The sequence below is a fragment of the Alternaria postmessia genome (assembly GCF_024291825.1).
Source record: "Alternaria postmessia strain BMP 2775 chromosome Unknown scaffold_6, whole genome shotgun sequence".
Classification (NCBI taxonomy): Eukaryota; Fungi; Ascomycota; class Dothideomycetes; order Pleosporales; family Pleosporaceae; genus Alternaria; species Alternaria postmessia.
Genome location: NW_026260079.1, coordinates 330236 through 345791, shown reverse-complemented (window position 1 = coordinate 345791; position 15556 = coordinate 330236). Strand labels below are relative to the sequence as shown.

Genomic DNA, 15556 nt, shown 5'->3' with positions numbered 1-15556 from the left:
CCCGTCGTCCATCCTCTATGGCTCATTTCTTCGACTTCTTCTTCGATTTGCCATTGTCAGGCGTCGTTCCAAGTATGTCGTCAAATGTCTTGTTGGGATCGTGATTCGACGCGGGTCTCAGCGAGGGCGAGCCCATGGGCATTGGCGGGGCTACACCAGGAGGCAAAGGCAACGCTTCCAACCCGAGGTTCATGACACTCTCGCGCCGCCGGTCGGGGCTCTGAGATCGTCCACGGGCAGCGTTTGAAGGGTCCAGGAGGCCAGGTGGTGGGGGTAATGGCGAAGCTTCTGCATTCAGCTCCTGCATCGCGGCGTTGAGAAGCGTATCGTTCGCTGCCCATTCTTGTGCCTTCTTCCAACAGTGAGATCGTCGGAAGGTGCCTTCAACTCCGTGTTCGACAACATCCGTTGGTAAGCTGACGACCTGTGCTCCTCCTGCTACACCAAACCATGTTCGAGATCGTGTTGTGTCCTCCCGAGCCCACGGTACACCGCTTCGAGGTACCTCGCACAGGAAGTATTCCACGCCCTCGGTAAACCGGACGCCGGGTGCATCAACGATCAACATGGGTAATGACTGGATGACGGCGTACAGGAATAGCCACTGTCCCGATCGCATATCCCACATGTCGTCCATATTCGAGCCCGTGGCTTGCTTGAACTCAAACTGGCGGAAAGCCTCCAAGAACGGTGTCTGCTGTTCGGCGTCTGCATTATGCGATTGCTTTAGCAGTTTTGCTACTTCGTCTTTGTGTAGCTTTTTCCCACGAGCTTTCGCATCCTTCTTCGCGTCGCCTGTCTTTGCGTTTTGCGAAATGGGATATAGTGGCAGGTCAAAAGGAATTGGTGGCGCGACTGGCGGCGTGCTACGGTCGTATTCGCTCAAAACCTTTCTCAGCGCACGTGCGACAATCGATTCGATATCGGTTCCCTCGTCTTCTGCGATAAAGCCGTCCGCAGTGCGATTTGTCAAGTTCTTCCTGTCCACAAGGAGGTCATACAAGTTGGACATGTCGTGGTAAATTTCCAATAGGACCAATCGGTTAAGGCCACTTGTGGTTAAGTTGTTCTTCTTCGACTTGGCCTTTGGCAGCCATGAACCGTACTTGTGCCGGTAGTAGTCCATAACAAAAGATTTGATCGTCATGAAGGCAGCCCTCCATTTTTTGAAGCTAATGACCTTGCCTTCGCTTGCCATGGCGCTGTTCATAATACCAGAGAAAATGTGCGGGAACTCAAAGTCCTTGAGCTTTCCATTGATGGTGGCTTCGCGATTATCCAGATCCATAGCAGCACGGGCTAGTCGCGTAGCACTCTTGGGGCTAATCATGGCAAATTTGGGCGAGTCCAGCTCTTTGATGCTGTCGTACTTTCCAGCAGCGTGGACAAAGCCTTCCGTGTATAGCGACATGGACCGCAATTTTTCTCCTAATACAATGGCTTCTATCGTCTTCTCGCGGCTGTGACGGACGTCTGCCAGAGTCAATTCATCGACATAGCAGTCGAAGCTGGAAGCAGCAACTTCGCCAAAGGTAGATCCATCAACATTGGAGAAGGCATAGTGTGACAAAATGTCTCCTATCCGCAGGAATATGTCGAAGATGTCTGAATGACGCTCCGTAGCGACCAGCGACTGGCCAATGAGAAAGGCGAAAAAGTTGCGGTAGGTGACCAATGTGTCCGTGTCGCTTGCGTTTAGTCGCGGCTCGTGAGGCGTGATGTTTGAGTCTGAGCTCAGCGAGATCGGCATGTATAGATGCTTTTCCGTGTACTCATCATCGAGGGCGTCGCTTAGCGCTCTGGACCCCTTGGATATCGACTCATCCGAGCTTCCTATCTGGCTTTGGTCGGGGGATGCGGTCCGTGATTGTTCGCCAAAGGGTTCGCGAGACACGCGTCGCGACGTTCTTTCTGCCAGATCTAGCGGGGGCACGTTCCCATCGCTGTAGAGGCTGCCGTGTACGAGGCGGGTGAGCAGCTGTGATGCTGCGTATACGGAGGAGTCGATACGGAAGGAAGGGCCCTTGTCAGATGTGCGGGGAAAGAGGTAGACAAACGTGTCACCTGCATCGTCCCATAGTTCAGGTACCTTTCATCTCGTCAGCACACTCGGCACCATATTGTCAAGATCAAAGAGGACTACCTTTTCGCCGTTCAACAAGAAGGTCAGGTTGTATGGGACCTTGCCCTTGTGTCCGACTATCCACGCAAGCGGGCTGGCATTGCCGGACGATGTTCTGCTGTGCGAGCCATTGAGCCCCTCAATGCCACCTGGCGGGCCTCCAAAAAGACCGCTCTTCCTGCGCAGTTTCTTGAGTTTGCCTTCAGAACTTGGTTCTAAGCTCGGCGTTCCTGGTCGGCTGCTAGCGGGGGAGGATGCGCGCGAAGGGACCTCGAGCGGCGGCGGCGGCTCCAGCGGCTCAAGATCGGCAGGGTCGACTGGCTGGATGGTGGGATTGGAAAGAGACACTTGACGTGGAGATGCGGGTGCAGCTGGTGGAGGGTATTCGGGCGTGAGGTGTGACGCCGAGGAGAGGCGGTTGCGCACTTTGGTCAGGCGGCTGCTGGACTCTGACGAAGCAGGTGTTGGGCTCAACTTCGTATTCGTAGACCCTGATGACGGTTCCGACGACCCAGACGATCCGAACAAACTCGACAGCCGACGGCTCGACTTCTTCTTGTCTCCCAACATGGCGAAACGGTCTACTCTTGGTCTACGCGGCTCAAGAGGAGCGAGAGTTGGGGTATCGTAAAGCGCAAGAAAACACTATGCGCTCATTAACATAGGGTCGACAAAACACAGCGGATAGCAAACACGAGCACCACACATGCAGGGCCCCGGGCCGGTCAAGGTAGTATATAGTCAAAGGGAAACAGAAAAGCTTAGTGAAAGAACTAAGTGATCTATATTTGAGCTGTTGCAGATCCGGCAGTGTCGCAACCATGCTAGTGCACGAGTAACGTCAAAGGTTGGGTGGCCACAACGTGGGTCGATCAGTGTCAGCTGTGATTGGTTTTTCCCTTCAGTCTGGAGGCTGTATTTCCAGCTGGGTACGCCCGACCGGCCACTCAGCGGCCTCTTGGATGTACAAAAGGACCCTTTGCCAGTGTTGGCTCACACCTGCGAGCACCTGCGCCTCGTACTGCGGGCAAGGCCCACCTCATCCACCGAATCGGACCCATGCTCAGCCGCGTCGTGTCAACTATTAGTTGTTTCGAGTCCTTCCCAGCCTTCAAGCATGCAGCCATCAATACAGATTCGTGTGACACTTTGAACGGTGTGTATGTGTCTATAGAGCCGCAGCTGACATGTCGTGTTTTTTGTGACTATTTGCAACATCGGTGTTGACTATTGAAAGGCGCGGCGGCTTCAATCTTAAGCGAAGGGATGACGTACCATCCCTAATCGATAGCGTGCACCCGAGGCCTCGTGGCTGTCAAACACACGTGCAACGAGCCGCGCCTTACGTGTGAGTAGGCGTGGGAATGACATATCGCATGCGTACTTCAAATTCCATCCAGATGCTGCCGACGCTCATCTCCGAACTTCGCATCTGATATAATCTCACGACCACCACGATATTGCTTGCCTGAGTCCACTCTGGTCCATACTTGCGCACCAGCCACTTCGGTTACGTAGCCGTGTTCCGAAGCCGCGTTATCCTCAATGCTGAACACGGCTTCATCAGCACTCGATACAGAATTCAATATGGGCGGCGGAGAAACTATCGCGGACCAAATACTTAAGACGTTCGCCCTACCGGACGTCGTCGGCTCAAAGACTAGCTCTAAGAAGCTGATCAATCTTCTAAGAGGGCACGTGCTCCTGCTTTTCATGCAAACTCGCATACCCTTTTGGGACATTACGCGGCCCAATAAGACGCATCGCAGCCCCGAGTGATCGCTGACAAGCAACAGATGGCCAAACGTGTCTTTATTGCCTACGCAATTGCTCGACAAAGCTGCCCATAATGTACTCCAGAAGAAGCCTATGGCGTATCCTGCCATGTGCTATGGACCCGATTCAGGTGATCCCAGGCTACGCAGCAACATTGCGCAATGGCTCACAAAGTTCTACAAGCCTGCGGACCCAGTATCTGAAGAGCGCGTATGCATTTCCGGCGGGGCTTCTCAGAACCTGGCCTGCCTACTCCAAGACTTCACAGACCCTGTATATACAAGGAATGTTTGGATAGTGGCTCCGGCATATATGCTTGCGTTCCGTATATTCGAGGATGCTGGGTTCCACAAAAAACTCCGGGCCGTGCCCGAGGACGAAGAGGGTATTGACATGTCGTATCTGAGAAGTCAGATTAGGCAGAGTGAAGAGAGAGCAAAATCCGAAAACAACAATGAGCCGGTGAGTCGTTGCTGAAATGACGTCGAAGATTTATGCCGGAGTTGGAGTTTGTTGTAACCTTGCCTCAGGATTATGCTCCCTCAACAATGCGTTTATTTGTGCATAGCCTTACTGACAGCATGACCAGCAATTTAAACCTCCGAGGCCTTCGAACAAAATTTACAAACATGTCATCTATGCGGTGCCGGGGTTTTCCAATCCTAGTTCCAAGACCATGAGCCTAAGGAGAAGAGAGGAGTTGGTACGTCTGGCGCGAGAGTATGACGCTCTTATCATTACAGACGATGTATATGACTTTCTGCAATGGCCATCAAGTCTCAGCCCAAGTACACTTTCAATCGAGAAAGCTGGTTTGCCCCGTATCGTCGATATCGACCGGTATCTGGACGGCGGCGCCGAAAGACATGGCGCTGATGGGTTCGGCAATGCAGTTTCGAATGGATCATTTTCCAAGATCTTTGGCCCCGGGTTACGGACAGGCTGGTGCGAAGGAACGCCTAAGATGGCATACGGGGTATCGCAAACGTAAGCATGCCCTCTGACAAGCTCTTCGATTCTCACTCTTGCTGCGCGCCATCGCTCGTGCTAGATCTGAGGTACCCGAGATCGGTACCATGACGGCTAGATCGATGTCGACGGCCGACTCCACAGCCATGTCTCGCTCAAATAGGCAGTGACAACTAACGTGTTCCAGAGGATCGAGCCGTTCAGGTGGAGCACCCAGCCAGCTGACAGCCTGCTTTGTGGCCGAGACACTGGAGACTGGAGAGCTCCAACGCTACGTGTACGACAGACTCCAGCCAGTATATGGTAATCGGTACCGCCGTATGGTGGAAGGAATTAACAAGCACCTCATTCCACTAGGCGTCAGCATTCCCCAAACCGATCGCGAGATTGTTGGTGGATATTTCATTTGGCTCACGTTGCCTTCTCCGCTGAAAGGTGCTGTGGTAGCACAACGCGCAAAGGAAGAGGAGAATTTGGTGGTCGCACAGGTGAGTACAAACCACGATTTACGTTCCAAAACCAGATGATGAGCACGGCTAAGGACGACGCTTGTACAGGGCGAAATGTTTGAGGTGAGTATACTTCTCCGCTATCGTGTGCTCACAGCTGACAGATGTAGGTACCCGGCGACACCGAACGTGAGGGCACGTCTTTCAGCAATGATATTAGAGTTTGTTTTGCGGTATGTACTACTATGTTGGACCTCCGAGCCGTCACTAACATGCTGCTAGTGGGAAGAGGAAGACATGCTTGCTGAAGGCATCGAACGACTCGCCACGATTATTAGCCGCATGCTAAATGAAGAGGCCAATGGAGGTCAGTCAACCCATCATATGGCTGCCCAAAAAGAAGACGCGAAGAACTTGTGGTGATTGAGAGGGGAGCAAGAAAGGCGAATGAAATGGACGATCGGGGAATCTAGGTGAATCGCAACCCATCAGCCACAATCTAGATCATGCGCAAACTCTCGTAGCAGCGCAAGGCAGTTGTTACATAGCACGGTCTACACAATATCATTCGTCGAAGGTGCTATAATAGAGCCTTAGAGAGGTTGCGTTAAGCACAAGGGATCTGCAAGGCCAGCCTTCGGGTTTCATTAAAACATCCCCCATGCCCCACACCAGCACCCTGAACGAAATGAAAAGCAGTATACCCGGGGCCGGCGCGAAACACGGTGACCGTTGGACATGCAACCTAAGGCGGCGACTGGCACAGTAAAGCGTAGTTTCTGATGCTTGTGTACCTGCATAAGGAAATTTCGGAGCGCGTCACGTCGAAGGAAGCGATCAAGTTGGTGTTCGGCACGAGCTTGTTCTGTCCGCAAGGCTCGTGCAACGTTGCGCACAACGCTCAGCGAAGACGTGAAATGTTTCTCTTCTAAAAACACAGTGGAGGCAAGACGTGTGTCTACGATGCGGAAGACACATGCCGAGGCTGCATTGTACTCGACCACAACTTCGCCTGCATCGGCCCATGACTCTCAAGCGCCCTCTTGGATGGAGACCGGCGCATCGCAGTGTATCCACGATCTCCTGCCGGCCCGTCGCGTCGAATTGCACAGAGGTGCGCGTGGCGTTGAAGCGCTGGCAAATGCTTTTATCAACGCGTCGGGCGAGCGAGGGCCTGTCGATGCCCTGGCGTTTCAAAGCCGTCTCACTTCCGGCCGCCGGTTGTGGCGCGCCAGTCAGATCCTTGTTTCCCTTCCAGGAACAAACGCTCGCCTCGCAGCCTTTGGACTTCCTCAACCACTTACTGGCCATCGTCTCCCGCTTGTTTCACGCGGAGAAAGGGATTCAACGGGGACAGTCTTGTGGGCCTTCTTAGTGGAGACCCTAGGTAATTTTGGACGTACGCGACGGCGACAGGGTCACATTCACGCAACCACTCCTCGGCACTTGTCTGCAGGCGTGAAATGCGGCTTGCGAACATGGCCGCAGGTGCTCGTCATGAGGCGAAAGAGAAGGATGAGCTTCGGAGTGAAGCGGGAAGTGCAGGTGTACACGATGAAGAGGCGGCAGAAGAGCGATGGTATCACAGCGAAGACGAGGATATAAAATGTCTACTCGATACCGGGGAACATGAATCGAGCACAGCACAGCGAACATCACACCCCGGCTACCCGAAACTTGAAACAAGGAGTTTCCAGAACTTTGATTGGCGCCACGAAACTATTGTAAGTTCCTTCCCGAATGAACTGCTATACTTATACAATGCGTGGCCCCCCCTCTTCACTTTTTCCCTTCACGCAGGTTTCCTGTCATCTACTAGCACTCCATTGTGTGTCTTCAGTTCTTATTGTTCTCTGTCATTCATTTCTATTGTGCAGAAGTTTTCTTCTCACAACAATATTCCTACTTTCTACCACTTTCGTTGCCAGGCAACCTTACTGCTTTATCCACCACTTCGCAATCCTGCAAACTTTCCAACACAACGATCCAACAACACTATCAACGTCTCTTGCAGGTCAACTGACGACGATACTTCCAGCCTTTGAGGTCAATTTTTCGACGTTTAACAACTCCGAACTTCAACGCACGCACTGCTATCATGGTTGCCTTTAGCGCTGGAGCGCTTCTATTGACGCTGCGCGTCCTCCTTTCCGCCACTCCCTCCACTGCTGTGCCTGTTGCGCAAGCACCAGCTCCATCATCAGCACCGGCAGCACCAGCACCAGCAGCTGGTGCTTCCAGCTACTGGCTTGAGAAAATCGAGCGCCAGGGCCAGGCTCCTTTCAACCCCAACCCAGCATCTTACAAGGTCTTCCGTAACGTCAAGGAGCTCGGAGCCAAGGGTGACGGTTCTACCGATGACACTGAAATCATCAACAAGATCATCGCTGACGGCGATCGTTGCGGCGAGGGATGCGACTCTACCACCACAACACCCGCGCTCATCTACTTCCCTGCCGGCACTTACATGATCAGCAAGCCCATCATTCAATACTACTACACCCAGTTCGTCGGTGACCCATTGAACATGCCTATCCTCAAGGCCACTCCGGACTTCGAGGGTATGGGCTTGATCGATGCCGATCCCTATATCCCAGGTGGTGACGGTGCCAACTGGTACACGAACCAGAACAACTTCTACCGCCAAGTTCGCAACTTCGTCATTGACATCTCTGCCACCAAGGCTGCTGCAGGTATTCACTGGCAGGTGTCCCAAGCAACAAGTCTCCAGAACATCGTTTTCGAGATGGCCAAGGGTGACGCTGGCAAGGACCAGAAGGGTATCTTCCAGGACAACGGCTCCGGTGGCTTCATGACCGACTTGACCTTCAACGGTGGTGCGATTGGTGCCTTTATGGGTTCTCAGCAGTTTACCATCCGCAACATGACCTTCAATGACTGTGGCACCGCTATCTTCCAGAACTGGAACTGGCTTTTCACATACAAGAGCATTTTCATCAACAACTGTCAAGTCGGTCTTGACATGGCCAACAGCCCCGCCAACCAGACTGTCGGCTCTGTTCTGCTACTGGACAGCAAGTTCACCAACACCCCCATCGGTATCAACTCGTCTTTCACCGAGAACAGCATTCCCACTACTGGTGGTACCCTCATCCTCGACAACTGCGACTTCACCGGCTCTGAGAAGGCCATTGTCGGTGCTGCTGGTAACACTATCCTCGAGGGTGGCAAGAAGGTCGAGACCTGGGCTCAGGGTAACGCTCTCGCTGCTGGAGCTACCCTAGGTCGTGTTCAAGGTGACGTCAACGGTGCACCCGCGAAGCCCCAGAGCCTCCAAGGCAACAATGGTTGGTTCGAGCGCAGCAAGCCCCAGTACGAGAATGTCGATGTCTCCAAGTTTGTCAGCCTGAAGTCCAAGGGCGCAGTGGGTGACGGTAAGACCGATGACACGGCTGCTATCCAAGCTGCTATCGATGGTCTTCAGGAGGGTCAGGTTCTCCACGTCGACCACGGTGCCTACCTTATCACTAAGACTGTTGTTATCCCCGCTGAGAAAAACGTCAAGATGGTTGGTGAAGTCTACAGCACTTTCTTCATCACAGGCGAGTTCTTCTCCAACATGGACGACCCCAAGCCTGGATTCCAAGTTGGTGCTAAGAGCGGTGACAAGGGTTCCTTTGAAGCCTCCGACCTCATCATCGGTACTCAAGGTCCTGCTCCCGGTGGTATCTTGATGGAATGGAACATCAACGCAGAGAGCGGTGCAGCCGGTCTTTGGGACGTCCACTTCCGTGTTGGCGGTTACGCCGGAACCAAGCTCCAGTCCTCCAACTGCAAGAAGAACCCCGATGCCACCCACGAGCCCAACCCAGAGTGCATTGGCTCCTTTATGCAGCTCCACATCACCAAGAACTCCAACGGTTACTTCGAGAACGTTTGGCTTTGGACCGCGGATCACGAGCTCGACCAGGACGACCACTCTCAAATTGACATCTACAACGGTCGCGGTATGCTTGTAGAATCCCAAGGTCCTGTCTGGATGTACGGCACTGCATCCGAGCACTCGCAAATGTCGCAGTACCAGTTCTCTGGCGCCAAGGACATCTTCTACGGGGCCATTCAAACCGAGACGCCTTACTACCAGCCCAACCCCACTGCTGCCGTTCCCTTCACCAAGAACGACAAGTTCTTCGACCCGGACATGAGCCAAGCCAAGGCTGCCTGGGCTGTGCGTGTCACCGATGGTAGCGAGAGCATCTGGAGCTACGGCGCGGGTACCTACTCCTTCTTCCAGAACTACGACCAGGACTGTGTCGTTGGCCAGAACTGCCAGCAAGACATGAACGAGGTTGCCAATTCGACAAACATCAACTGGTTTGGTCTATCGACCAAGGCTTCGGTCAATATGATCACTATGGGTGGACAGGGTGTTGCCAAGGATGAGGACAACCGTTCCAACTTCTGTGCTACCCTTGCTATCTTCGCTCAGGCGTAGGTGCTGTACAGTCCTTTCCGACACGCAGCGCGGACTCCTTGATGGAAGTTCCTCGCTATAGACCTCTTCACTTCTTTCCCCTTCTTTACGGGGCCTGTTTTACGAACATGTATACCCATTTGTTTTTCTTGTTCTGTCTTTGTCCCACAAAAAAGGCGGAATGCCACACTCGCTTAGCAATTACGTTGCGATGAAGTCGAGAGCATAAATATACCCCTGGGCAGGATTGAGGAGTTTGGGCCGGATCCTTTTTTTCTTCTTAAGCAGATAGATGACATGAATTTGATATCTCATGATTCCACAAAACTCCTTTCTGCTTGCTTGTGACGGGTGTCCTAGAGGTCTCTGCAATAAATCTTAATGAGGTACACATAGCTAGATGTTGATGGTCGTAACGAGGGCATCGAGGCTCTCGCCAAAACTCACCTCCCCGCGTGCACGTCCTCGGGAAAAACTTCCCCGCGCAGAATCTCGTAGCTCGAGTGTCTGCGAAACTTGACTTCCTCACACAACCTCATCACCACAATTTTCTCTTGCGCAGACATGTCTGAACGATTGGACGAGTCTACGCGACCCGCGAAACGCGCGCGACTCGACGAAAATACCAACATATCCCTCCCCACAACCTCTCCTGCACCAGCTCAGACAGCTGCAATACTTTCAGCGCCGGCGTCGGTTGACACGGATCTGGAGCGCGAAGTACGCGCCGGTATAACCGAGTATGTCTGCCCGAACAACTTGGGTTTCACGGGTATCTTGAAGCAGAGATATACGGATTTCTTAGTCAATGAGATCGCGCTCGATGGGCAGGTGCTGCATTTGAAGAGCACCGAGGTGGAAGAGAAGAAGAAGCCTGTGAAAGAGAATGTCCCGGCGGTCGAAGGTGCAGGCGAACACAAGTCAGAGAGCACAACAGCGACCGACGACAAGGTCGATGCTGTTATGCAGGATGTGGGAGTCGCTGGTGAGACAACCCTCGCAGTACCGGAACCAGCAAAGGTTGAGGATGCGCCGAAAGAATCTGAGAACGATGGGGAGCAGATCATTGGTAAACCAGCGGCAGCCAAGGAAGAGCCAGAAGAAGAGGTGTGTGACTTGTAGGCGTATGCACTGCGCAGATGCTAATACCGTCTAGTTACCGGAAGACGATCGCAACATTCTACATTCGATATTCGGCGAACAGACTACCGACGACATCGTCAAACTTGTCCGACAAGTACGGAAACGCGAATCGAAAAAAGCAAAGGACTTTAAAGCAGTCATATCATCGCCCATAACGGACAAGGACAAGCGCACACAGGCTCACCAGAGCTTGCGTCGCATTTTCCCCAACTTGCTCGAGAGTGCTATGGAGGAGAACCAATGCATACGCATCAAGGCAACTCCCCCAGCGGAGCGCAAAAAGAAGAAGGGCAAGGGTGGTGGTGGGGATCGACAAGACCAGGGACGGCGACGAGGAGGTCAGGATTGGGAGGAGCTTGGTGGTGAATACCTGCACTTCAACCTGTACAAGGAAAACAAGGACACAATGGAGGTTGTTGGCTTCCTAGGAAGTAAGCTCAACTGTGGTGCCAAGGGTTTCGGCTTTGCAGGCACAAAAGATAGACGAGCATGCACTGTTCAGAGGGTCTGTGTCAGGCGCCAAACAGCGCAGCGCATGCAAGCCTTCAACAAGACACTGTTCAATGCTGCTGTAGGAGACTTTGAGTACCGCCACAACGACTTGAAGCTTGGAGACCTGATGGGCAATGAGTTCACCATCACGCTCCGAGACTGCCACTTCCAGAGCGAAGAAGGATTAGACTTTGTTCAAAGACGGCAACTCGCCAACGACGTGGTCAGCAAGGCAATTAGTGACTTTTCCGAGAAAGGTTTCATTAACTACTACGGTCTCCAACGCTTCGGTTCCTTCGCCGCAAGCACCGATGCCATTGGCCGCAAGATGCTGCAAGACGATCTAAAAGGCGCCGTCGAAGACCTTCTTGCGTATAGCGAAACCGCTCTCGCTGCCGCAAATAACGAAGCCACTGCTGTCCAGGTTTCCCAAGACGATCGCAACCGTGCGCAAGCCCTCCACATCTGGAAAACGAAAGGCAGCGGTGCCGAAGCCCTCGAATTCTTGCCCCGCAAGTTTACAGCAGAGCGAAATATAATCCAACATCTCGGGTCCCGAAACAGCAAATCCGGTCGCTATGACCGCAAAACAGACTGGCAAGGCGCGCTCATGACAATTCCTCGTACACTGCGTCTCATGTACGTTCACGCGTACCAGTCTCTCGTTTGGAACACCGTTGCGGGAAAACGTTGGGCTGAACACGGCGACAAGGTTGTTGAGGGAGACCTTGTTCTTGTAAACGAACACCGCGATAAAGAAGAAAACGCCCCATCCAAGACGACGACATCAACACACGACCAGGACGGCGAACCCATCATAAACCCCTCCGGCACCGACTCCTCTCTCGCTCCCGAAGCAGATTTCGAGCGCGCCCGTCCCCTCTCCGCATCAGAAGCCGCGTCCGGAAAATACAGTATCTGGGACATTGTCCTCCCACAACCGGGTTTCGATGTCGAGTACCCGAGAAATTCAATTGGAGAGTTTTACAAGGAGTTCATGGGTAGTGAGAAGGGTGGAGGACTTGATCCCATGGATATGCGGAGGACTTGGAGGGAGGTTAGTTTGAGTGGGGGTTACAGGAAGTTTTTGGCTAGGCCGCTGCAGCCTCTCACTTTTGAGGTGCATGAGTATAAGAAGGTGGATGAGCAGTTTGTTGAGACAGACATGCAGAGGCTGGGTCGGGAGAGGGACGTAGGCCACAAGGCTCAAGAGAAAGAGGACGAGAAGAAGGGAGAGAATGCTGATGCGCAAATGGAAGAAGGGGAGGAGAAAGAAGAGACCAAAGAAGAAGAGGATAAGATTGCGGTTGTACTGAAGCTGCAGTTGGCGAGCAGTCAGTACGCTACTATGGCGCTGAGGGAACTGATGAAGGCTGGCGGTGTCAAGGCATACCAGCCTGCCTTTATGGGTGGCAGATGATAAATGCTCCAAGTATTTGATAAGGAGGCATGGCGGACGAAAGAACATCACATTCAGGAAATTCGTGGCATTTATGTTAGATGTATTGGAAGGATGTCTGTATGACTATGTGTGACAGTGTCACCGCGCACTTCGTCGACGGATGACATTCTGACTGTTTGTCGGCTATGGTTTCACTGAATAACATGGCCTCTTTATATCGACCCCAGGAGTCTTCTCTCTTTGCTCTTCTTCACTCCAACTCCGATCCCAATAGTCTCGCAAGCCTTGAAGGACCTTGGCGTCCTCATACTGTTCGGACCCAATAGACAGGTGTCATTCGGGCAAAGGTTATGTAGGCATGGTCAGTGACCATAGGTAGGCGTCGCCTTCTTTGACCAGGATGGTGCTCTATTTGAGCCACATTCCGATAACGACACGGTCTGGCTCCGACGTTTGCACATTGCTTGTTGGTCGTTGTGTTGGTCGAGGCGATGCGCGCGTGAGTTGTACTACTTATGTAGAGTGTATGTGTGTTCAGTCCCGTTCAGAACTTATCGTTCATACAACATCGTCCGCTTCTTTGAATCAAACAGGAAGAACAGGTGTCGACTTAGGTCTACCAGGTACACTCTCTTCACTTGTGTCCCTCTGGTGCAGTGTCAAGCTGACACGCGCCGGTTGTCGCAACCCCTGCTCCTTCTCTTTCTCCCATAGAGGCATGTCGGTAGCGTCGGATTCGGTGCGGCTCAGGATAGGGTCGGTGCTCATCCGGCCTCTGATTCCCATTTCGGATGCGAAAGGGGTGATTGCGCTGTCCGGTCGTGCGATGGACTCGGTGTATGAAGGCTTGGTAACCAAATGTGGTAATGAGGCTTTGCGCTCGTTACTGAAAAAGCTCTGGTCAATCTCGGAAAGCGCAACATCTCGTCGCGACAATCGTGACACAGAATGTGCTTTTGAATGCTCGTTGTTCGATCGGTGGGCCGATCGCAAACTTCTTGATATGTGATGTGCAGCACTGGACACAGCGCTCGATTCGCGTGCTTGACGTAGCGCGCCTTTCATGAGTGGACGAAGTGTGGCGAGACAACCGGCGATTATACATGCACCTGCTTCGATAGTGCTCCAGATGGAGATGTTGACGACGCTCCAAAAAAAGTCGTCGGTCTGAATTAGGCCTTCTATATAACGGAAGCGTATTCCAGAACAGATGCAGCCGCTGCTGTGTGTTAGGGGGGTCAATCGATGGGGACCTTGGAAGGAGACTTACGTAGCTGCTAGGCAGAGAACAAAACCGACAGAGATCTTGGATCTCTTGTCCATGTTGGCATGCCAGAGAATGGGGATGGGCAGCAACAGAAAGACAAAGTCGGTGAAAGTACTGAAAGCGGCTGTGATGCGTACTGTGAGCGAATGTATAGACAAGCGGTTCACAATACTACATACCTTGCTGATAGGCCATGAACAAGTCAAGCTCCCGCGACGCACAATTGTTCATAAGCTGGTTCATTACGTACTGGTCCAGACTGGGTCCACATCTAAAAAAGCAATAGAAGAAGGCAGATGCCGATGAGATGATGTTGACGCCGACTGTAACGTAGACAAAGATAAGGTGGCAGCGCTTGACGATGATGCGGATGAAGAATATGGCAAGAGATATCTTGACTATCATGATGGTGATGATGTAGCAAGCCTCGCTAGCAACCACCCACTATGATGGTGAGCATGATGATACAAGATGATGGCCAGAATGAGTACCTTTGTCAACACCTGCAACCGGTCCACGCTTGTGACATGGGTGCCTCCACCATTGCACGCAATGTACAAAGTCGATCCACAGTATACGGTGAATGTCATCTACCAGTGTTAGCTGAAGGTTTTTCTTGGTGAAACTGACCAGTAGCTTACGCCAGCAAGGATCATAACGCTATCGTCCCAGCCAAAGTTCGAGATAACATAGGTGCGAGTCCATATCCTGAGTAAGATGAAGAACCAAGCCAAGGCTAGAAAAGCGATGGTAATTCGTAGTTGCTGCTCGGTAGATTGCGCCAGATCAGTCGCACTGTGCATCATGATCAAGGAAGCTAGGATGGACCTGATCTCGCACGATGTGACAGCGGCCTTGGAAAGAAAGACACAGTCGAAATGGTACGGATTCCCTCAAGACGAATGAGTGAGGAATGATTGTGGCGGCAAGATAAGTGGCTTGAGGACTACATATCCTCTGTAGCTGACTAGGGTATTTGATGTGATACCACGTCTTGCTGCAAGCCACGTTCGAAGCAATGGTACGGAGATGTATGAGACCGATCTAGAATGACGTTTTGCTCAAAGATAGCACTGTGGGTGTGTAATCCTTCAAGAGAAAAAGAAACAACCAAGAAGACCTGGGACCTGCATTTGTGGGAACGAACCGGCTTAACATACAGCATCATTATGTTGAGCGACTTTGGTTGACTATCATTGTAGTACATGCAGGGCGGCCCATCCAGGTCGTCGTCTCCTGTTAGACTGTCAATGGCGGCCTTCTCCGCCCTTAAGCATGCTTTGGAGATGTATCGAAAACTCTAATTCGCCGGCTGGGGCGAATCCGATGCTCACTGGTGTTGTCACTTATAGGGCCGCGCTGCGGGGGACGTTTGCTAGCGTGCCGCGGATGTTGGGCTCCGCTCCGGGGCCTTCTCCGATGATCTTACGTCCATCTCATCTTGCATGGCAATGTATGCATGTCAATGAATATGCGCGGATGCGAAACGATTGATAGCGGG

General features: G+C 52.4%; 5 protein-coding genes across 5 annotated transcripts; 3 read left to right on the top strand and 2 right to left on the bottom strand.

The window, feature by feature from the left end:
- Positions 1–22: 22 nt before the first annotated feature.
- J4E82_001632 (uncharacterized protein) lies at positions 23–2692 on the bottom strand (the record flags this gene model as incomplete). Its single annotated transcript, XM_051727940.1, has 2 exons — positions 23–2089; positions 2144–2692. The coding sequence occupies 2 exons, from the start codon at positions 2690–2692 to the stop codon at positions 23–25; spliced, it is 2616 nt and encodes an 871-aa protein (XP_051592295.1).
- Positions 2693–3709: 1017 nt separating this feature from the next.
- Positions 3710–5739, top strand: J4E82_001631 (uncharacterized protein; the record flags this gene model as incomplete). The annotated part of the gene is made up of 6 exons (XM_051727939.1): positions 3710–3820; positions 4073–4360; positions 4488–4885; positions 5055–5355; positions 5487–5549; positions 5599–5739. 6 exons carry the CDS (start codon positions 3710–3712, stop codon positions 5737–5739), a joined length of 1302 nt encoding a protein of 433 aa, XP_051592294.1.
- Positions 5740–6779: 1040 nt separating this feature from the next.
- Positions 6780–9772, top strand: J4E82_001630 (uncharacterized protein; the record flags this gene model as incomplete). The annotated part of the gene is made up of 2 exons (XM_051727938.1): positions 6780–7040; positions 7355–9772. The coding sequence occupies 2 exons, from the start codon at positions 6780–6782 to the stop codon at positions 9770–9772; spliced, it is 2679 nt and encodes an 892-aa protein (XP_051592293.1).
- A 543-nt stretch (positions 9773–10315) lies between these two features.
- Positions 10316–12806, top strand: J4E82_001629 (uncharacterized protein; the record flags this gene model as incomplete). The annotated part of the gene is made up of 2 exons (XM_051727937.1): positions 10316–10858; positions 10908–12806. The coding sequence occupies 2 exons, from the start codon at positions 10316–10318 to the stop codon at positions 12804–12806; spliced, it is 2442 nt and encodes an 813-aa protein (XP_051592292.1).
- Positions 12807–13373: 567 nt separating this feature from the next.
- On the bottom strand, positions 13374–14858 carry J4E82_001628 (uncharacterized protein; the record flags this gene model as incomplete). Its single annotated transcript, XM_051727936.1, has 6 exons — positions 13374–14007; positions 14059–14179; positions 14235–14499; positions 14547–14645; positions 14697–14791; positions 14852–14858. The coding sequence occupies 6 exons, from the start codon at positions 14856–14858 to the stop codon at positions 13374–13376; spliced, it is 1221 nt and encodes a 406-aa protein (XP_051592291.1).
- Positions 14859–15556: the final 698 nt, after the last annotated feature.